We start from the raw sequence: 22,296 nt of genomic DNA on the forward strand, positions 1-22,296 counted from the left end.
GAACAAGAAGCTGGATATGAGTCAACAGTGTGCCCTTGTTGCCAAGAAGGCTAACGACATTTTGGGCTGTATAAGTAGGGGCATTGCCAGCAGACTGAGGGACATGATCATTCCCCTCTATTCAACATTGGTGAGGCCTCATCTGGAGTACTGTGTCCAGTTTTGAGCCCCACACTAGGATGTGGAAAAATTGGAAAGAGTCCAGTGGAGGGCAACAAAAATGATTAGGGGGCTGGAGCACATGACTTATGAGGAGAGGCTGAGGGAACTGGGATTGTTTAGTCTGCAGAAGAGAAGAATGAGGGGGAATTTGATAGCTGCTTTCAACTACCTGAAAGGGGGTTCCAAAGAGGATGGATCTAGACTGTTCTCAGTGGTAGCAGATGACAGAACAAGGAGTAATGGTCTCAAGTTGCAGTGGGGGAGGTTTAGGTTGGATATTAGGAAAAACTTTTTCACTAGCAAGGTGGAATGGGTTACCTAGGGAGGTGGTGGAATCTCCTTCCTTAGAGGTTTTTAAGGTAAGGCTTGACAAAGCCCTGGCTGGGATGATTTAGTTGGGAACTGGTCCTGCTTTGAGCAGGGGGTTGGACTAGATGACCTCCTGAGGTCCCTTTCAACACTGATATTCTATGATTCTAAGACTGTCTGTGTCATAGTATTGGTAAAATAATGTAAGCATAAATGACACTTTGCAAAAACTTGCCAAAATACAAGAGTCAAGAGTCTCAAAACCAGGAGCCTAAACTTAGGCTTCTAAGACCATATTTAGCCACCTGCCTGATTCTGAAAGGTACAGAGCACTCCACATTGATGTCAGTGGGAGCTGTTGAGGGTTCAGTATGTTTGAAAAATCAAGCAAATGTCTGATATGGATGTAGGACCCTAAGTTTTTAGGTTCCTGTTTTAGGGTTTTGCCAAGGTGTCCGCTTTGAGGAGCCGACAGTCTAACTGAAAAAGGATTCATGGGATAATGATTTGAAAACAAAAATGCCTGGAGACACTGCTCATGAGGATATAGGCAGGATTGGGGAAAGTGGAGAGTTTAAGGATGGATGAGATGAAGTAGGATGTTTGGCACACAGGAATTGGGAGGCAGTTACAAGTGTAATGGCAGCCTGACAGAAGGCAAGAAGCTGCAAGTGGCAGGAGACAAAGAGAGCAGTTAGCTGAAGAAGTCCTATAGTGTGGAAAGAGAGGAGAAATGTATGGGCTGGGGCAGAACCTCAAAGATGAGGATGAGGACCTGGAACTTGATGTATATGGAAAGGGCAGTTGTGAGACATGAGTGAGGAAAGGGGTGTGGTGGTCAGAGCACAGGGAGATGTCCTTACAATGGTATTTTGGATGGACTGAAGTATGGAAAAAGGAAACACCAAGAAGCCAAAGATGAGGGGGAGATGCAATAATCTAGGTGAGAGCTAAATAAGACTTACGCTGGCATGTTAGCAATAGGGATGCAGAGGAAAGACGGATTTTAGAGACAATACAGGGATTCTTTCAGCGTTTACTTTTTCACCTCGTGATAGAACACTTGTATTGCAACTGACAGTCACAGTAGAAATTGAATCTAAATAAAATCCATTCTCTTAGCTTCTTCTCTCTCAGGTTCTCATCTCGTTTTTAAAACCATTAGCCTTGCTGTCAGATTGTAATCAAAATCGGATGCTAACATTATGCTTTAACAAACAAACTAAACCCCAGAGATTATAGAAGGTACAAATAAAATTTATGATGCAAGAAAGAGCCACCTACAGAAATATAGACACAATATTTTTTAAGAGGGGAATTTTCATCATCTGGGTTGAATGTAACCCATTCTTTTGGTAACTAATAAAACTGTTCTGCCTAACAGGTGCGGTATCCACAACATGTTCCCCTTACATTTAGCAGCACTAAACGCTCACTCGGACTGCTGCAGGAAGTTGTTGTCATCAGGTAAGTGAATCCAGCTGCGACTGTGGAGCTTAATTAATATCATGAACATGCTGCTTATGGCCTCTGTTTTATTCAGTGTTGTGAATTGTCCAAATGAAAGACTTCCTGTGCTGCTTCATGCAATTGTGTGACTTGGCATACGGGAGTGTGCGTGGCTTTCCTAACTGCATGCTGATAATTACTAGCATCCTGTATTGTTCATGCCTGAAGCCCTTTGAATGCTTTTTTTTCCCCTGGCAGTCACAGAGAGTTTATTTTAATTCACAGGGAAGGGGAGGAAAGGGAAAATCCTTTACCAAGCTGTAAAAATGTGAGATACTCAGGGTACGTTCTTCTGAAACAAACAACTGTAGGCCTTGATTCAGGGGAAAGCACCCTTACTGAGGACAACACTTGAGCAGATGCTTACGTTCCATTGATGTTCATGGGACTAAAACACATGCTTTCTTGAATCAGGGCTATAGTAAAGAAAATGAGGTAGTCAAAGTTCTCAGAAGGGGGCATGGGGCAAGTGTTAGTTTGCTGATACTGCTCTTTCAAAGCAATAAGGTGCCAACTCCTGACTTCCTTATGCAGGCAGAAGTTCCACTGAGTTCAAAGATGGAGAGCAGTTCATGTATTATCCAGAAAAATGTATTACTCCTTAGCATGTGAAACCTCTCACAACCACTCTCAGCCATAAGGTTGAGTCCCCTGGGATGTTTAGGGGAAAAATAGCGTGAAAAAATGTAACTTGCATACCCAATTACAGCAAACCCTGATGTGCTCCATCCTGGGTTACTAGGTCAGCAGGGGAAGCAGGCTGCTTAGGCATCCCAGGGTTAATTCCGTAAGAATCTGTGGTGGGGTTTATGTCTACAGCCTTGTGCATCTTTAAAAACATCTGTTGCACGTTCCTGGAAGCATTTTTCCAGAATCTAAAAACAACCTGGAAAACACACACACAAATAAAATTCAACTCTCTGCATGCTAGGGCTCACACTGTGCCTCTCCTCATTTCATCATTTTTTTGTGTCTGCATAGCCTGCTATCACAATTCTCTCGATAAGAATCTGCCTCATAAATGCCTGTCACATGATTTAATAGTTATGTAGCCCAAGGCTGAATGTGGAAGTAGATTCTTTTTGACTTCACAGTTCTTTTTATAGAGCCACCAAGCTTGAGCAGCCACTGTCCGTTTCCATGACAACCACTTGCTGACTAGAGTTGCTTGTGTTCTGGTTTTTCTAACTAACTGTTTTTTCTGTCTCTGCAATGTTTCTTGTGGTTTAACTAGGACAAAAGTATAGCATAGTGTCCTTGTTTAGTAATGAGCACGTGCTGTCTGCAGGCTTTGAAATAGACACCCCAGATAATTTTGGAAGAACGTGCCTCCACGCTGCTGCTGCAGGAGGGTGAGTAGTTACAATTATAGCTGTTACGCTAGTTGTAATTTAATTGTGGAGTCAGTGTAACTCAAGCCAGCTGTACTATCTGCAAAGGAATTTGTTCTAATTAAAGAGGAGCAAAACAATTCGATGTAAAATCTTTCTCTCTCCAGGCCGTGTCCCGCCAGCATTTGGTAAACTGAAGCTCAAATTAGGGCTACTTGTATTGTGAGTAAGAGTGATAGGACCTGGCCTTTTATTACAGAAGCTAGTTTGTGATTTGAAACCTACACCTCTGGAAGGGAGTAACAATCCCACTGTCTTCTGCCTATATGCAGACTGCTTAGACTTTGGGTCCCAGTACCAGGAGCAAGAGAGGCTACACACTCCCTCCCTTCTCCCTGATTGCGTGGGTTGGACTCTTGGCTCCATACCTCTCACTCACTGGCCAGTACTGACACGCCAGCATAGGAGGTGGGGTTGTAGTTTAAGGCTTACATGGGCCAGCAGTAAATGACCATCCCTTGAAGGTGGATGCAGGGAAGGAATAGCGGCTCCCTGAGATGCTCCTGGTGGAGTGCAGCGAGGCACTACCCCTTGTTGTGTCCTTGCATCAAAATCTAGTTATAAAAGAAGATATTTAAGGCATTAAAATGCCACAGTCTTTTTTTTCCAGGTTTCAGTCAGAGAAAGATTATTTTAAGCCTCTGAAGCCCATTGAAAGTAACTGAAATACAGAATCAAAAGGTTTTCATCCTCTGATGATGCAATTCAGATGGGCGATGGGATCCTAGGAGTGAAAATGAATGAAAATTAAATTACATCAGTTTCATTTGTAGCCCTCCTGCCCAGTTCCTTTCAAGATTTGCTGTTAATTCACAGTAGATTTGTTTGAAATTAACACGGAAAAAGCACAAAACACTTGGCAAGCTATTGTTTTCTGGCTCTTCTGTTGAGGACTTGATGGCTCAGAAGATTGCTAGATGGAGCCTCTAGAATCCATCCTAGATTGGCAAGGGTTGTATTGACCAGCTATGGTAACTACCTGGTGACTATGTGGTAGCCTTTGTAAGAATGAGTTGTCAGCTCACTTCTTAGTGGACCATTGTCCACTGCACAAAAGTCATCACATCAAAAGTACATAATGAAAGTGTTTCAGACACTAGACAGGCTTGTTTTTGTTAAGCATTTATTTCATACGGTTAACAGAAGATGTATAGTAGTTGGGTGGACTGAATTACCATGACAGAGCACTCTACGGAAAGTACCTCTCCTTAAAGCTGGACTCAAAATAATACCTCAGGTGCCTGAAAGAAAGGGACTGAAATAAGAGGTAAAATTTGGGTACGTTGTGGGGAGCATTTTGTAGATATTTTATACACTGGCAATTTTAGATTGCAGTGAACACCAGTTTTGTTCCATCTGCTTCTTTTAGACTGGAATTGTAGCTGTACATAAAACACATATTTTCCTCTTGATGCATGCCTGTAACTCCTATTAACATTAATGGGAGTTATATTGGCATTGAGACAAGACTAGCTTTCAAAGGATCTCTTTTTTCTGTTTCTCAGTAGAAATTATTTATTGCCTCTCTGAATGACAAAGGAGTGTTGGAAGATTATTGTGCTTCATTACATGATCTTCTGGTTTGGTATTGTACATTAATTTACTTGAATTACAAAGACATTAAAATGCAGCTATTTTATTTTCCATTAAGAATCACTTCAATTTCAACAATAACAACACATAGTTGTATCATATTGAATTCATTCAGTGGGGATAAAAACTATTAATAATCCTATTTGAATGCAACAAAGCTCTTAAGGATGTGCTTAACTTTAAGCTTGTGCTTAAGTCTCATTGAAGAAAATGGGATTTAAGTAGGTGCTTAAAGTTAAGTTTATGCTAAATGTTTTGCAGAAAAAAGTGGACTTCAGCATATGAATAAAAAATTAATCATGTCCTTAAGTGCTTTCCTGAACTGGGGCCTAAATCTCCAACTCATTATTAGCCCAGCATTTTGTAAGCTTGCTTCAAACTTCAAAATTATTCTTGGAAAAATTCTCAGCTCAGCATCGGAAGTATTAGCAGCACAACTCCCGTCGGAAATTTTTGACTGCCTTCCCTCACCTTGAATCCAGGATATATTTATTACTTTCTATTTATATTATTGATTTGTTTTAACTAGGGCTGTTGATTAATCACAGTTAACTCACGCATTTAACTAAAAAAAATTAATTCTGATTAATCGCACTGTTAAATAATAGAATACCAATTGAAATGTATTAAATATTTTGGATGTTTTTCTACATTTTCAAATGTATTGATTTCTATTACAACACAGAATACAAGGTTTATGGTGCACACTTCATATTATTTTTTATTACAAATATTTGCACTGTAAAAATGATAAAAGAAATAGTATTTTTCAATTCACCTCATACAAGTACTGTAGTGCAATCTCTTTATCATGAAAGTGTAACTTTTTTTTGTTACATAACTGTACTCAAAAACAAAACAATGTAAAACTTTAGAGCAGGGTCAGCAACCTTCGGCATGCAGCCCACCAGGGTAATCCAGTGGCAGGCCGTGAGACATTTTGTTTACATTGACGATCTGCAGGCACGGCCCCCTACAGCTCCCAGTGGCCATGGTTCGCCATTCCTGGCCAGTGGGAGCTGCGAGAAGTGACAGGCCACAGGAACGTGCTGGCTGCCGCTTCCTGCAGCTCCCATTGGCCGGGAGTGGTGAACCGCGGCCACTGAGAGCTGCGGGGGGGGGCTGTGCCTGTGGACAGTCAAGATAAACAAAATGTCTCAGGGCCCGTCAGCGGATTACCTTGATGGGCCGCGTGCCGAAGATTGCCGACCCCTGCTTTAGAACCTATAGGTCCTCTCAGTCCTCCTTTTTGTTCAGCCAATTGCTAAGACAAACAAGTTTGTTTACATTTACAGGAGATAATGCTGCCTGCTTCTTATTTACAGTGTAACCTGAAAGTGAGAACAGGTGTTCGCATGGCACTTTTGTAGCTGGCATTGGAAGGTATTTACGTGCCAGATATGCTAAACATTCATATGCCCCTTCATGCTTTGGCCACCATTCCAGAGGACATGCTTCTGTGTTGATTATGCTCATTAAAAAAAAATGTGTTAATTAAATTTGTGACTGAACTCCTTGGGGGAGAATAGTATGTCTCTTGCTCTGTTTTATCCACATTCTGCCATATATTTCATGTTATAGCAGTCTTGGATGATGACCCAGAACATGTTCATTTTAAGAACACTTTCACAACAGATTTGACAAAATGCAAAGAAGGTACCAATGTGAGATATCTAAAAATAGCTACAGCACTCGACCCAAGGTTTAAGAATCTGAAGTTCCTTCCAAAATCTGAGAGGGACGAGGTGTGGAGCTTGGTTTCAGAAGTCTTAAAAGAGCAACACTTGGATGTGGAAACTACAGAACCTGAAACACCAAAAAAGAAAATCAACCTTCTGCTGGTGGCATCTGACTCAGATGATGAAAATGAACATGCGTCAGTCCGCTCTGCTTTGGATTGTTATCAAGCAGAACCTGTCATCCGCATGGATGCATATCCTCTGGACCGTTGGTTGAACCATGAAGGGGCATACGAATCTTTAGCGCATCTGACACATAAATATCTTGCGATGCCAGATACAACAATGCCACGCGAATGCTGTTCTCAGTTTCAGGTGATATTGTAAACAAAGAGTGGGCAGCATTATCTTCTGCGGATTGTAATCAAACTTGTTTGTCTGAGCGATTGGCTGACGTATGACTGAGTGGACTTGTAGGCTCTAAAGCTTTACATTGTTTTATTTTTGAATGCAGTTATTTTTTGTACATGATTCTATATTTGTAAGTTCAACTTTCATGGTAGAGATTTCACTACAGTACTTGTATTAGGTGAATTGAAAAATACTATTTCTTTTGTTTTTTACAGTGCAAATATTTGTAATAAAAATTAAATATAAAGTGAGCATTGTACACTTTGTATTCTGTGTTGTAATTGAAATCAATATATTTGAAAATGTAGAAAACATCCAAAAATATTTAAATAAATGGTATTCTATTATTAACAGTGTGATTAATTGCAATTAATTTTTTAATTGCTTGACAGCCCTAGTTTTTAACTTGTCTGGAATAGCATTCCAAGCTTATCTAGTAATAAAGGTGTGAACTCTACAAATTTCCTTTTTCTCGGTTCTTTTGTTTGGGCTTGAATTGAAGTTTATGCCATTTCTGCACTGCAAATAGTGAAATAACACTTTTTTTTTTTGTACTGACCAAGATGAAAACTTCTGTTTTGCTCATGCTTTGTTTTCTTTCCTTGTCTTTTCAGTAACGTTGAATGTGTAAAACTCTTGCAGAGCAGTGGAGCAGATTTTAATAAAAAGGACAAATCTGGGAGGTATGTAAATTGTGAAGCTCTTTTTCAGATATATCTCAAAAAAAGAAAGAGAAAGAAAAAGCCCTCAATCTGGAAATCATATGTTCCGCTTAAAAAGGTAAACCGTAAAAGGGGGTAGGAAATCACCATTCCCAATAGGATACTGCGCTTGAAGTTAAATGCCAAAAAGGCAGGTGCAGACTACATTAAATACATGAAAGCCAAGCACATGCTCTTGAGTCTTTCTTGTTTAAAAATATCAGTGGTTTAATTTTATTCCTCATTGCTGTTCGCACTGCTTGGATCCTTGTGCCTTTGTGCCCAAGATAGCACCTGCACGTCACTGTGGGGAGAACTACTGCTCATCAGCCTGCTTTCTAGACTTTCTCAAAGTAAAATAATGCCGGTATTGTTATGACAGAAATGGATGTGCTGATTTAACTTCCTGAGTGCCCCGGATGTACATTACACATTCAGCCAAACAGTTTTTCACCTAAGCCACGGATTTAAAAAATAGGAGCCTACTTCATCTTTAAGCTCTGATCCTGGAATTGCGTATGCATGTGTTTAACTTCACACACTGTTAGTAGTCCCATTAACTTTAGTGGCTACTCATGGTGTGTAAAGTTAACCATGTGCATAAGACTTTGCAAGATTGAGGCCTTAGGCTCAGAATGGCTGAGCTCTCTGCGGCTCCCAGTCTAGTCAATGGGAACAGCTGAATTGGTCTGCCATTGTGAAAATCAAGTGAATTTTCAAGAGCCTAAATTATTGTTGTGTTATAGAAAGGGTAAAAAGGGGGGCAGATCTCATGCACTATGCACCTTTGAGGGCAACAGCTTAAAATAACCCATCACAAATCTCCTCCTTCCTCTTGAACAATTTTCAATCCTTCTCATTAAAATTTCTCTTCTCCCAACCCCTTCCTCCCCATTTTAAAATCGGAAAACAGATGAGCCTTGTAACAAACCCAGACATTAGTCAGATTTGGGCTATTTTGGACCACAGGTGGGAAGAAATTTCAAATCTGTGTTCACAGAATTCCCAGTCAAAAGCCCCCTGTCATGCTAGCCAGCAGGGCACCAGCTCAAACACCTTTGCTTTTCTCAGTGTGGCAGTGCAGCAAAGCTAATACTGAAATGAGTTAGGAACCTCACATTAGGTCCCCACTATTGAAAATCTTGGTCCCAATATGTGTGATTTACTTGCTTTTGAATTGCGATATGAGTAATAGCACAGCTCAGTTTAAAGAGCTGGATAGGAAGGAAAGTGTAATCCAAAAAATACTACATAAATGTACTGTAACCAAATTAAAATAGAAAAAAATGAGTCTTGCGGTATTTTTAAATGAGTACTCTTTAAGGACCATTTGTGTTGTTTATCTCGCCAAGGACATTGTAAAAGCCTTAGCAAATGAAATATACAAGATTATAACTTTTAGGAAGTTTTGCTCTTGTTCGTAATGACGACATAAAGTAATCTAACATTAAAAGGCTCTAATGTGTTATAGGCGTTATTGGCATTTCATCCTAAAGGTGCAGTAAAGGGCTTTCCGATTAGTTTTAAAACCATATGTGCTAAAGAGACACAGTGAGGTATGTCACCTTTCGGCAACAGCTTTGACACACAAAAAAAAGCTGTTCTTTATCCCGTGTAAATGAAACAGGTACAAAACTGAGAGAGCTAGTAAGAAAATGAAGCACTTTTTGGTTATTTGCATTTCACAACTTCCCAAAAAAATAAGTGAAACAAAAAAAACTTTTTTGGGGGGGGGAACCAAAGAATTTTAATTAGTAGAGGTTTTTCGTGTCTTTGAGTGGTAGAAGCAGCCTTTGAAAATTTCATACCCAGCAGGAAACTCCTGCCTTCCCAGCAATGAATGTGCTTTCTGAATGATACTCATGCTTCTGAGTTGGGGATGCCAAATCTCTGACTCTGTGAACTATACTGCACAATGAATCCTTTCTTGGATGTTGGAATCTGTCAGTGAGACAGGGTGGATAGGTCATCGCACAGCTATGTGTCACCCCACCGCAGTCATTGCCCATAGGCTCTGACTGAGCCAGGCAACACCATGATGTTTTGAGGATTAAATACAGGCTGATGTTTCATTGTATCACCCTGAGTTGAGGCAACAGGCTGCAGCTGAGGCTGCTGACTTAAAAAGTGGCTGAGCTACTTTCATGGGAGGGAGAGACAGGACACAAACCAGGCAGAGAGCTCTGGAAACATAAGAACTGCCCAATTGGTGGTGGTTTGTTGGGTTTTATATTGCTTGTCTGGAGTTTAGACCAGGGATGGGCAAACTTTTTGGCCTGAGGGCCACCTTGGGGGGCAAAACTGTATGGAGGGCTGGGTAGGGAAGGCTGTGCCACCCCAAACAGCCTGGCCCCCGCCCCCTATCTGACCCCTCCCACCCCCTGACTGCCCCCCCTCAGAAACCCTCACCCAGCCAACTCTTCCCCCTGCTCCTTGTCCCCTGACTGCCCCTAACCGCCCCCCGGGACCGCACCCGCTATCTACCCCCCTGTTCCCCGTCCCCTGCCCCGCCAGAACCTCTCCCCTGTCCAACTACCCCCTGTTCCCCATCCCCTGACCACCCCCCCTGAACCTCCGCCCCATCTAACTGCCCCCTGCTCCCTGTCCCCTGACTGTCCCCCAGGACCTCCTGCCCCTTATCCAACCCCCTGGCCCTATGGCTGCGGGAGAGGGGGAGCAGCGGGGGAGGGGCCTGGGGCTAGCCTCCCGGGCCAGGACGTCAGAGGCCGGGCAGGACCGTCCCGCAGGCCGTAGTTTCCCCACCTCTGGCTTAGACCATTAAACTTCATTAAGTGAATGTGGCCAGAGACTAATTCATGTTTTTTGGTTGAACAAGAAGCTGTAAATAAACCCCAAACCCTGAGGGGTTTTTTTTGGGGGGGGAGGAGGAGCATGGGGGGTTGTTTTGTTTTACCTGAGGCCTCTCTAGGAATGGTGCAGTTGGGGCTCATTAGTATAATCCTTGACATGTTTTAGATAGTGTTTGAAGTAATAAATTGCCATTTGTTTTGCAGGACACCTTTGCACTATGCAGCTGCGAATTGTCATTTCCATTGTATCGAGACACTGGTGACCACAGGGGCAAATATTAATGAAACGGATGACTGGGGACGTACTGCTTTGCACTATGCTGCTGCTTCAGACATGGACAGAAAGTAAAAAAGCCTATTTGTATTCCTTGTTTTCACTGTGTTTCTAACTCATTGTCATTCATATTCTTTTCATGCCACAATCTCATTTAAACAAACAAAAATAAACCCACTAGCAAAGGTAATCCTCCCTCTCTTCCTCATAGACACACCCATTACTGAAATAGCTTTGATTATAAGCAGAGTCATGTATAGTGCAGTTATGCAGCTGCACAATTTACCTTTTAATTCAAGTTGCCACATAAATCCCCAAAATGCTGCCCACCTTCTCCTGCTGAATGACTTCCCTTCCCACTTTGCCTTCGTGTTTCCTTATTCTGGTGGTTTTCCCACCAGGGAGAGTTCAGGGAATTTCCCATTCCTGCTCTACTGTTGTGGTCTTTTTAAAAGGATAGAGCATGAGGCAATGGGAGGGAGATCTTTCCAGATTGGGGACGACAACAAAGACAAGCTATTGCCAGCCTACCCATACTTTTCTGTCAGAGGTGGAATAGGTCCGAGGGTGCTGGAACAATTTGTACAGTGGGGGTACTAAGAGCCATTCAACCAAACTGTGAATCTTGTATATCATGGAAACCACTTCAAGCCAGTGGGTGCACCAGCATCCCTAGTTCCAGCACCTATGAGTTAGGCCCCCTCCCTCAGAGATGCTTCAGTAAGTTTTTTCCTCAGACTGGACACCTTCCAGGCCTGGGCACAATTCTTTCCCCTGGTACAGCTCTTATTCCAGCTCAGGTGGTAGCTAGGGGATTCTTCATGATGGCTCCTCTCCTCCCTTTGTTCTGTTCCACCCCTTTATATATCTTTTGCCTAAGGCGGGAATCGTTTGTCCCTCTCTGGGTTTCCACCCCCTCCTTCTCAATGGAAAGACACCAGGTTAAAGATGGATTCCAGTTCAGGTGACATGATCACATGTCACTGCAAGACTTCACTACCCACTTGCCAGCACACACGTATACAGGAAGACTTACAGGTAAAACACACCCATCTGCAGACAATTGTCCTGGTTAATGGGAGTCATCAAGATTCCAAACCACCATTAATGGCCCACACTTTGTATAATTACAATAGGCCCTCAGAGTTATATTTCATATTTCTAGTTTCAGATACAAGAGTGGGACATTTATACAAATAGGATGATCACACTCAATAGATTATAAGCTTTGTAATGATACCTTACAAGATACCTTTTGTATGAAGCATATTCCAGTTACATTGTATTCACTCATTAGCATATTTTATAAAACCCTGAACACAGCCACTAGCAGAAAAGACTACTGTACTTGAGGGAACTGGAGGTTCGTTGGTCGGAGTATGGGGCCAGTGTTATGCAGTGCTCTTAAGCCCATTGGGAACAAAGTCTGATTCTAGTGGGATTAAGAAACTCTCCTCAACAGCTTCATTAATGACATCTCCCCTTCTCTCAAATCTCTGGTTAGTCTGTACAATTTCTAATTCTCAGTTTGTTACATAATTTGGTGGTGTCTGCCCTATGACATGATGTATAGATCAAATTGGGGAGGGATAGTTCAGTGGTTTGAGTATTGGCCTGCTAATCCCAGGGTTGTGAGTTGAATCCTTGAGGGGGCCATTTGGGGAATTGGTCCTGCTTTGAGCAGGGGGTTGGACTAGATGACCTCCTGAGGTCACTTCCAACCCTAATAATCTGTGATTCTATGATAGCCTTAGGTCTCCTTTGGAATTTAAAACCATTAGTCAGCTATTTTCAGTGCCTGTTATGCCCACACAGTCCTCTCTGTTCCTCTCCTGGTCTAAGGGATCATTCACTTTGGTTTCTTATACATTTAAGTCTTGTAAAAAATTGTTTGACATACAATTCATTTCCAGTATAACACCTTCTAAAAGCTTCATTGCTCTCTTGAAATGGCCTCTGCGTAGCCCCACTGTAGAAGGTTCTGTGCCAGGCCATTGCAAACCACAGAACCATTCTCTGCAGTAAAACGGATACGAAGTACATGAACGTCACCCTCCGATCCATATGCTCCTAGCCATGAGGCAGCAGGGTCTTCAAAGGACTACACTTCCTGTACATCCATTCCTAGTATATGATAGAGTAGAGGGAAGGCAAGTGGAAGTTTCTAGGCCAGTCTCCATCAGGAGCTGCTACTCCTTGTACTGAAACTCTTGATTCAAAGCCAACTTTTGAGATTTTGGGCCTCTCCTGCTGTCTGGAGTTCTGACATGACAAGTCAGGGGCCTGCCTATAAACAGGCCCTTGACCAAGCTTAGGATCCATCAAGCCAGTTTTAGCAGTGGCAAAAAGCCTGATTCATTTAGTCAAGTCTCCAAACATTAGTAAGATTGCTTTTCCCTCGTTGCACCCCCTGGTTGTTTTTATGGCTTCCAAGATAGTTGAGGGTGGCAGTACCTTCACATGAGACCCCCCAGGACAGAGAATCACATAAACTAGTCCAGCTTTGAAAACAATCTTATTTATTGGTGTCTCTTGCAATGTGCATATGCAAAAAGATACTAAACTATCAGGTGGCGATGGACCTCTATAATGTCGTCTTATGCAGTAAAAAATTCCTATGATATGACCTTTTCCTGAGAAGTTAAAAGGTGAGACACGTGTTGCTGGACATGTCTAGGACAGTTGTTCATTTTCTGGCATCAGCAGTGATACTTCACAATGTTTTATGGCTCAGACTGTCTGGGTTGCCGCAAGAAGTGCACTCTAATGTTTTTGATTTGCTCTCTAGAGACCATGAGGTAATAGTAAATCTGTTGAAATTAGAAAACTAGATACTAGATCTATGGCTAAATCCCTAGGGTTTTCTTACCCATCTTTCAGACCAAAGTTGCCATTTTTCTCATTTCAGAATCTCCTCAGTCCTCTTATCTCTCTGGGTGCCAATCCCAGCAATAGCAAAAAGCATCTAAGCCTGCTAAGACTTCTGAATTTAACAATAGCAGTAAAGACCATGTGTATCTGCTGTGGTATATGCCCTCCTTGCCTGCTGTTTCACCCGGTGGTGCCATAGAGCTTGAAACTAATCCTACCCCTTCCTATTCTTTGAGGGGAACAAAGGGATTTAGGACTGGAAGGGGTCTCCTGGGTCATTGAGTCCAGTCCTAAATTACAGGCAGTCCTGTCATGTAATCCCAATCATGAATTCATCATGCTCCATTTCCAGATGAGTAAGGTTGTCTGACCCCACTACTTCTGTTGCTTACAGTCAGCACAGACTGTTGAATCTTGGAGAATGCAGAAGGAGCTGGCAGTTAGAAAACACTGAGCAAATTTGATGTGGAAGGCACTGAGACACAGCACACATGGATGCATCTTCTTCTCTCCCCTTGACACCCAGTCATTTTTCACAGAAAAAACACATTTCAAACTTAGTTCCAACTGGAACATTGGATTTGAACATCATGGGGAGTGTTCTTGTCTTCTTATATTGTCCTTTTAGTAGCCACTGTATCACTTAGATGCGTGAGTAAGATTCAAGAACCCCTGGCTGATCTGCCTTTAGTATGCTGTGGAACGATACTATGCTTTTGTGGCCTTACCCTGAATTTATGCCTGATGATTATTTCACGTTCGTTGCCCTCTCTTTTTTTCCTAGAGCTTGAGACTTGGTAGGAGAGCCCAGGTTGTATAAGCTAAGGGTGAAGAAGACCATTATTTTCTACCTGTACAGAACTAAGTCATTTTGTAGGTCGTCATGGCTATTTCCAACATATGGGAAAAAATTCCAGAGGTCAGGCTATGGTCCAAAGACCATTGAAGATGATTTTTCTTTGTATCCAGCCTGGTAATGAGCAGGCAGGAATCTCAATTCAGGAAGGACTAAAAGTTTGTTCTACCAGAGATTCAGCTGTCTTGACTTCTTGTTAGTAGAATGTATCCCTTCCTACACTCAGAATTCGCAGAGGCATTTTAATGAAATAGATAGGCCACTTACCAGTAAATGGAGATTTTTGAATGTATTGTCTCTGCAGATCAGCAGGGACTCTCCCTCCACCCCTCTTCTTGAGACTTATTAATAATTTAATTGAGATCATCTGACTGTGGTTAGCAGATGCAGCCTTTAACTGTGTCTGGGAGTGTTTGGGTCCATGGTCAATGCATGTGCCATCCTCTAACACTTTTTTACAGTATTGAATGGTTCATGTACTTCTGAGGCATGACACATGAGTAGTAGTCCGGGAACATCCTGTGTGAATTAATGGTGCATATTCTGCGTATCTCAGATATCTATGATGTCTGCAATCCTTCTGGACATCAGACAGAATTGGGATCATTATTGGGATACAGAATGTCAAATCTGGATGTGGAGCATGGGACACTGAATGTTTTGAAGAGATTCGCCATTCTGTATTGCTCAAAATCCAGTCTGGAATGTGTGTGTTGGATAGAGACTAAAATTAGTTATGGGCAAATTAGTGTTCATAGTAAAAAAACTTTTATTTCTCTATTATTTAACACACACATTATTTTTTTTCATTCTTTTCCCACAAATCCATCAAAGTCCTCATCTTCTGTGTCTGAATTGAACAGCTGGGCAATTTTGCCATCAAACATGAGGTGGCTGTTCAGCAATGATGCCAGCACAACAGTTTAAGCAGATACCTTAGCCCAGGCATCCACAATCCATTTGTTTATACCAATGTCCAGCGGTTGGTTCTTTTGTTAATCCTCCCGCCGAGGGACGGTGATGCATGCAAAAAAAATCCGGTCTCTCTCTTTATACCTCTCTCAGCCACTCTCTCATTTTCTCTCGTCCATCCAGCCGATGATTCCACTTTTTTTTTTTTGGCTCTTTCTCTAAAAAATGACCATAGGTGGTAGTTTCTGTCCATTACCGTGGCAACCAAGAACACAGCTGATGTTGGTGATGTGGTTGGGCTGGATCTTTTGCCGGTTCTTTGTGTTCAATAATCCATTTCAAGTTGGTCTTCTAACTGAACCAGATTCATTGATGTTGAATTCTTTAGCTGTAGTTTGAATTGTGCCAATGTTCTCTGATTGGTTTATCGCTGGTTTGGCAAAAAATCCAAGTAGACCAAACTGTGTTTTTTAGTCAAATATTTGTGAAGGTTCACAGCAGTTCATAAACTTTTTTTTTCTTTCTTGGCTCTTGATTTCTACAGTCCTGAGGGTCAAATAATGTCTGTCTACAAAATTTAACCCACTACCAGCCATTCCCACCAGACTTGATCCCCTTCATGTAACATTACCAGAGACACTCCACTTTCCAGTAGGCTCAAAAGTTTGAACAATTATTCAGCTCTTTACATGTCTAAAGAGTCTTGTTGGAGTCTCATAAGAGTGTTGCCTAGACCCTTAGCAAAGTGTGGGAACTGTCAGCAACACATCGAGAGCAGAGTCAAGACAGGCCAATTTAGTGCTGGTGGTTAAAATTTCACAGGGTTCTATCCCTTGGTCAACAGCAAGTTACCATGGGTAGAGGATGGCGATGGCGATTGGGAGCATAGGGTTGCAAAGAAGAGTCTTTGAGGGCAAGGGGCAGGTGTGGGGAAACAGAAAGTTGCAGAAAGTGATGAACAAATTGGTTCTGATAGAAATCAAAACGTTTTGATTACTTTTGAAGTTGACGTACAGAATGAAGAGCTGGCATATTTTAGGTGGTGTTCAATGTCTGGGAATGTAATTAGCTCATATGCTAGGCCCTTTATTTAACTTTACTAATGCCTAGAATTGGTCGCTTGATTGGAGGAGAGAGTGGGGGTGGTAAATTACACCAAAATCACTGATCTGACGTTTTGAAAACGAGTTGCATTTTTCTGTCCCTTTTGTTAAGAAGAAAGAATATTTTAGGTAACTCCCATGAAAATGCCGAAGAACTTGAAAGAGCCAATGAGATGAAGGAAAAAGAAGCTGCATTGTAAGTTTGGTGTCAATACAGCAGTTAGACTCCATTTGTAGAGAATGCCTCTGCTTCTTTGGGCTGCAGTTTACACTCCTGTCTTGTTCACTCATTGCTTTGCTACAAATGATGCCTGATACTATTAGAAGCTAACCTGAGTAAAATGCTCTTTGATCTATTAATGTATTTTCCAATTCTGTTTCCATGCTTGTTGCTTTCCCTAACTGCATGTTTATTGCATTGGTACTCTAATAATTCTTTAGTATCCCACACTATTTTATTTAAATACGATACACTAGGTTTGTATGTTGCAAGGAAAATATAACCCAGTGTCCTCCACAAGTATTACTGTGTTCAAATCTGATGTTTTTGTGCAGTGTTTTTGTTTTAAATGTCACTGGTGTTGGTAATAGTTTTACATTAGTTTGACTACATGTTGTGACATATGGAAGAGAGTGACAAAGAAAACATTTTGAAATCTTTTTCCAGAGGGGTAAAAAATTAAACTCTGATAGATGGCCCAGGGAGTACCCAGAACATATTTGATTCAGATAGAGAAATTATCACTATCAAAAGAATTAAAAATATATGTATTTGGGATAATAGCTTAGTTGCCATTGAGCTCAAAGTCAGCCAGCTATTGGATTAGTTTAGATACCTGTGATTTTGATCAGTGAATTTTGAACTGTATCAGTAATGACATTGTCACTTTCCTTAGTTCTAGGTAAGCTATTTACCCCATGATAAAGTTAAACATAATTTTCTTGTTGGCTCTTTGTTGTAGAAATGTATCTTAAAAACTAGAGAGGCAGTACTGGCTGCGTTGAACTTCAGATCTGTTACTATCTCTGACAGGCGTTGCTGGAGTGCAACCTGGAAGTGGGGTACTGTTGGGCCCTCTGTTGTACCAGCATGGGCTCCCTCTCTCACCGTGATGCTGTGACAAGCTGCAGACCTCTCCTGGTCCTGCACTCACACAAATGTTTACAGGCAGGGACACACCAAACCGAGTTACATGAATGCTTTTGCCAGCCACTCATGAACCAACAAATAGAGAGGCTCCAGTCAGTTCCCCAGCCTAGGACCCCAGAACTGTACCATCCTGCCCTGGTCAAAAGCCTGAGCAGTGTAAGTTTATTACCCAGTCTGCTCCTCCCTCAATGTGGAGAGGACAAACAGAGGTTTTTGTTAACTGAGCTAATATTTTTTCATGCACTTCACTCAAACCAGATGGTTTTTAGGTAAAATATAAAACAGATTTATTAGATACAGAGAGATTTTAAGTGATTATAAGTAAAAAGTAAACAGATCAAAGTAGAGTGCCTAGAAAATAAAACAAAATATCAATCTAAGTCCTATAAACTAGACAGGATTTGAATCAAGCAGTGTCTCACCTTTATGGTACAAACAGTTCACCAGTCTTCCATACACAGGCTGGGATTCTGCCTTTCCCGCCTGAGACCACCTCCCCACTTCAGTCTTTGTTCCTAAGGTATTTCCAGGTGTTGAGTGGGGGAGAGGGAGGAGTGAGGACAAGTGATGATGTCACTTCCCCCTTTTATAGCTTCTTCCATGTGGAGGGAACTTCATTGTTCCAAGCAGAGTCTCCAGCACAGTTTGTAGAAAAGTACAGGCACAAGATGGAGTCCAGTATCACATGAGCTAGTCACATGCCCTTGCATGCTTTGATGAGTCATAGCAGACATTGCCCATATTCTGTCTGAAGCGTCCACAGGAAAACCCATCAGATGGAGATAAGGTTCTTCTATGGCTTATTGTGTTTCTTAGTGGGCCATCACCTTGAATGGTTCATCCACAATGTGCTGGCTACACTGGATGTAAACTACCTTGTGGGTGTTATCCAGGAGCAAACACATTTGAATACTGGTACATAGTCAATATTCATAACTTTAGATAAAAAAAAAGATACATGCATACAAATAGGGTAATCATATTCAGCAAATCATAACTTTTCCATTAATACCTTACATGACATACTTCATATAAGACATACCATAATCATATAATCATGGTATATATGGGGGTGTAATGGTGTTGCTTTGGGATACAGAGTGTCACAGTATCAAACAAGCTACTCCAAGACCAGCAGATATTGCTGCACAGAAGTTTAAGGCAGGAAAACTCTTGTGTGGTACAAGATTCTGTAAGGAATATAACATTTAATAGCCAGCTTTTTAGAACAGAGGCTTTAGTGTTGCTCATAGTTGCAATGGAGATGATTCTGTTAAATGGTATGATCTGTACTTTAAATGTGTAAATTATTCACAGGTGTCTAGAGTTCCTGCTTCAGAATGATGCCAATCCATCGATCCAAGACAAAGAAGGGTACAACACAGTGCACTATGCTGCTGCTTATGGCCATAGACAGTGTTTGGAATTGGTGAGTCAGCTCAATCAGTGCTAAGACTTCCATTTTTAGAAGATGTTCATGGGCATGTTATGAACTCTACAGAATTGTTATTGTTTGAGCACCATGGATGTTCATGATGCTGAAGAAATGTAGAGGAAGGTACGCTACAGACAAATATTCAGAAGCAGATGTAACTTGGCATTGTTATGGCCTTTTCAAGACACATCCTTGATCCCTGCACAAAGCCAGAGTAAATGGCCCTTATGTGGGGGCAGAGAGGTGTCATTCTCCTCCCTTTCTCCCACCCCGTTTTCCAGGGAGCACAAAGCTAGTTGTTACATCTTATCCATGAAGTCCTGGGCATACTCGACGTGGCCCAGTCCCAGCTGTCCTTTTTCATTGCTATGAAAAGAGCCACTAAGGAGGACTGCAGGAGATACAGACTCAAAGCCTCTCTCCCCTGCACAGGGGAACCATAATGGGTTTATCTCTGATTAGAAATGTCCTTGTCTATAGGAATGGGGGCAGAGTTTGGGGCCCTTGTGTTTAGGTGGTGTTGAACATGTGGTATGTGTTTGCTTTAAGGCTCCAATTCAACGAAGTACTTAAGCATTGCTTAGCTATAAAATATGTGATTAATCCAATCTCTGTTCAACAAAACACTTAAATACACGAGATCAATGGGACTTAAGCACATGTTACATGCTTCACTGGATCAGAGCCTAAGTGTTGCATGGCTTTGCTGAGTTTTGATTGCAGTCAAAACATTACTTAAATGCGTTTTTTTTTAACGTGGCTGTTCATCATAGATAACACATTAACTGAATGATCTAATGAAGCTGAGTAATGGTAGCATGACACTCCTTACTATCAACTGCACAAAAGTAGTACCTTTCCTTACATATTATGCAGTAATTGCAGTATTACGATAGTCCATGTCAACATTATACTTCCTAATTTTCATGTTTAACCATATCAGGTAGGGAGACGATATACTTGTCAGCAAAAAAGCACAGTTGCTAGAAAGTTATATAGTGTGAATTCATAAAAAGCTATGACTTGTAAAAATGAATAGCATGTGACGCAGATTAGCTGAAGTGCTTGAAATCTGCAGCACGATGAAGACTTTATTAATATTGTTTTGCAGGCTCTAATCACACCAAAAATGGCTTAAAGTTGAGAAATGAAATTTTATATATACTCAGTCCTGTAAAATGGAGGCATTGGGTGCCTTTTTAGTACCTTTTTTTGCTTCCTTGGTTTGTTTAATAGGCCAAAGTATTTCTGTATTAAAAGCAGCGGTGGCTCCAGGCACCAGCGCTCCAAGTGTGTGCCTGGGGCGGCAAGCCACAGGGGATGCCCTGCTGGTCCCTGCGAGGGCAGCAGTCAGGCTGCCTTCGGCAGCTTGCCTGCGGGAGGTCCGCTGGTCCTGTGGATTGGGCGGCAATTCGGCGGTGGGTACACTGAAGCTGTAGGACTGGCAGACCTCCCGCAGGCAAGCCACCAAATCTGCGGGACCGGGGACCTCCCGCAGGCAAGCCGACGAAGGCTGCCTGACTGCCGTGCTTGGGGCGGCAAAAAAGCTAGAGACGCCCCTGATTAAAAGGGATGACTGCACAATACACATGGACTACTTTTCATAATATACATAGTAATAGTCACAGTTGCCATATGGGAAATTATGTTGATGGTCTACATCAAAGTCACAAAAGCAAGGAAATTCTAAATTGAAATTTAGATTGTGTCTGCTACGATATGAATCTATACAGTTCAGGTGAAAAGGAACAGCAGCAGCATGTGTTGTGGGAGACCCTGGCATGGTTTGGTTATAATTTAGTGTGCCTTCAGCAAGAGAGGTGTGTCTAGGAATTTGTCTGGAACCACAACCTTGATTTTAGTGTTGACTGCAGCAGATTGCCACGGTTTTTCTTAGTTAAACAAATCAGCCCTTAATTTTTATTCATTTCCATCCATGATTTTTTTTTGTACTGCAAGCCCCTCCTTTTCCATGTAACACAGGGAGGAAGAGTAAGTCGTCAAATTCTGATACCTGTTCTTCCACCCTTCATTTATTCATTTGAGAGAGAGAATCTTTGAGAGCCTTCATCCTAGACTGAGATTTAGAATCGTGCCCAATCTGACCATCTCCTCTACCATAAATAAGAATAGAGACATGTAACAGGGTGGTTTGCCCCGTAATGGCTAGAGGGCCTGGGTCTAGCCGACCCTGATCATTAAAGGCGGTAGACCTGTGCGCGGGCTGCTAATTCCCTATAAAGAGCAGCAGCCTGAGAAGTGGTAGCTGGCTTGAAGCAGCAGCTGCAGGGAGCAAGACTGGCTTCATTGAGCACATTCATGGAGACATTGAATTGTGGCCCTGGTCTGGGAAAGAAGGCAAGGAACTCCCCAACTAAGGGAAAAGAGACACGGGGTCAGAAGGACCAGTGTGTGTCTCAGAACTAAATAAATTGGATCCCAGGTGGGGAATATTTTATTTTTTCCTTTAAACTATGTGGAGTTTAAGGAGCCCCATGAAGGAGAAAACAGGGATGGGGAGCTGCAGAGGCACCCCTGTCTGTGATGGGGAGCTCAGGAGGCAATAGTGGCCACACTGCTACAAATTGGTGCAGTCACCAGGATCTCTGAACCCCTTCCTGTCAAGGAGGGAAGCAACAATGGTGTATCTCTGGAGCACAAGATGGAAGAAGTACTGCAGTATCTGGTGTAACAACAGCAAATCCAGGTTGTCCTCTTGCAACTTCTGCAGGATCAACAGACAACCAGAGATGCTGTGGGCAGCCCGGCAAAATCAACAGCATGTGATCAGCCGGAGAGGTATGCACTGGGCTTCTGTTTTTAGTGTGGGAAACAAGGACAGACAGTTTGAATGCCCAGGGTGGCAACCTGATTCCAGAGGTGGTCCAGTCAATCGGAGGAATGCTAAAGGATGGATCGGGGAGAGAGGGGGAAGAGGCAACCTAAATGCTATAAGTGTGGAAAGGCTGGGCACATTAGGTCTGCCCTTTGAAGAAGCGGTTGAGGAAAGCCCTGCAGAATAAGGAAGATAATCCTTAGCTAGACGGAACAAGGGTGAGAGGGTGCAGCAGATTCCCAACAGAGAGGCCTAAGGCGAAAAAGGCCAAGAAGCATTCTGTAGCATCAGAAG

At 42.2% G+C, this 22,296-nt stretch overlaps 1 protein-coding gene across 13 annotated transcripts in view; it reads left to right on the forward strand.

Moving 5' to 3' along the window:
* ANKRD44 (ankyrin repeat domain 44) overlaps positions 1 to 22,296 on the forward strand; it is a 209,970-nt gene that overhangs the window by 137,470 nt on the left and 50,204 nt on the right. For 6 of the 13 annotated variants that reach the window (XM_039494044.1, XM_039494034.1, XM_039494036.1 and 3 more), the window contains 6 exons: positions 1,856 to 1,938; positions 3,215 to 3,332; positions 7,669 to 7,737; positions 10,770 to 10,910; positions 16,694 to 16,777; positions 19,049 to 19,160. In XM_039494044.1, the coding sequence (XP_039349978.1) occupies positions 1,856 to 1,938; positions 3,215 to 3,332; positions 7,669 to 7,737; positions 10,770 to 10,910; positions 16,694 to 16,777; positions 19,049 to 19,160 (607 nt within the window). The remainder of the gene's footprint in view (positions 1 to 1,855; positions 1,939 to 3,214; positions 3,333 to 7,668; positions 7,738 to 10,769; positions 10,911 to 16,693; positions 16,778 to 19,048; positions 19,161 to 22,296) is intronic. The other 7 variants (XM_039494035.1, XM_039494045.1, XM_039494037.1 and 4 more) reach the window with 3 other exon arrangements.

This window comes from Mauremys reevesii, linkage group 11, assembly GCF_016161935.1.
Source record: "Mauremys reevesii isolate NIE-2019 linkage group 11, ASM1616193v1, whole genome shotgun sequence".
Taxonomy (NCBI): Eukaryota; Metazoa; Chordata; order Testudines; family Geoemydidae; genus Mauremys; species Mauremys reevesii.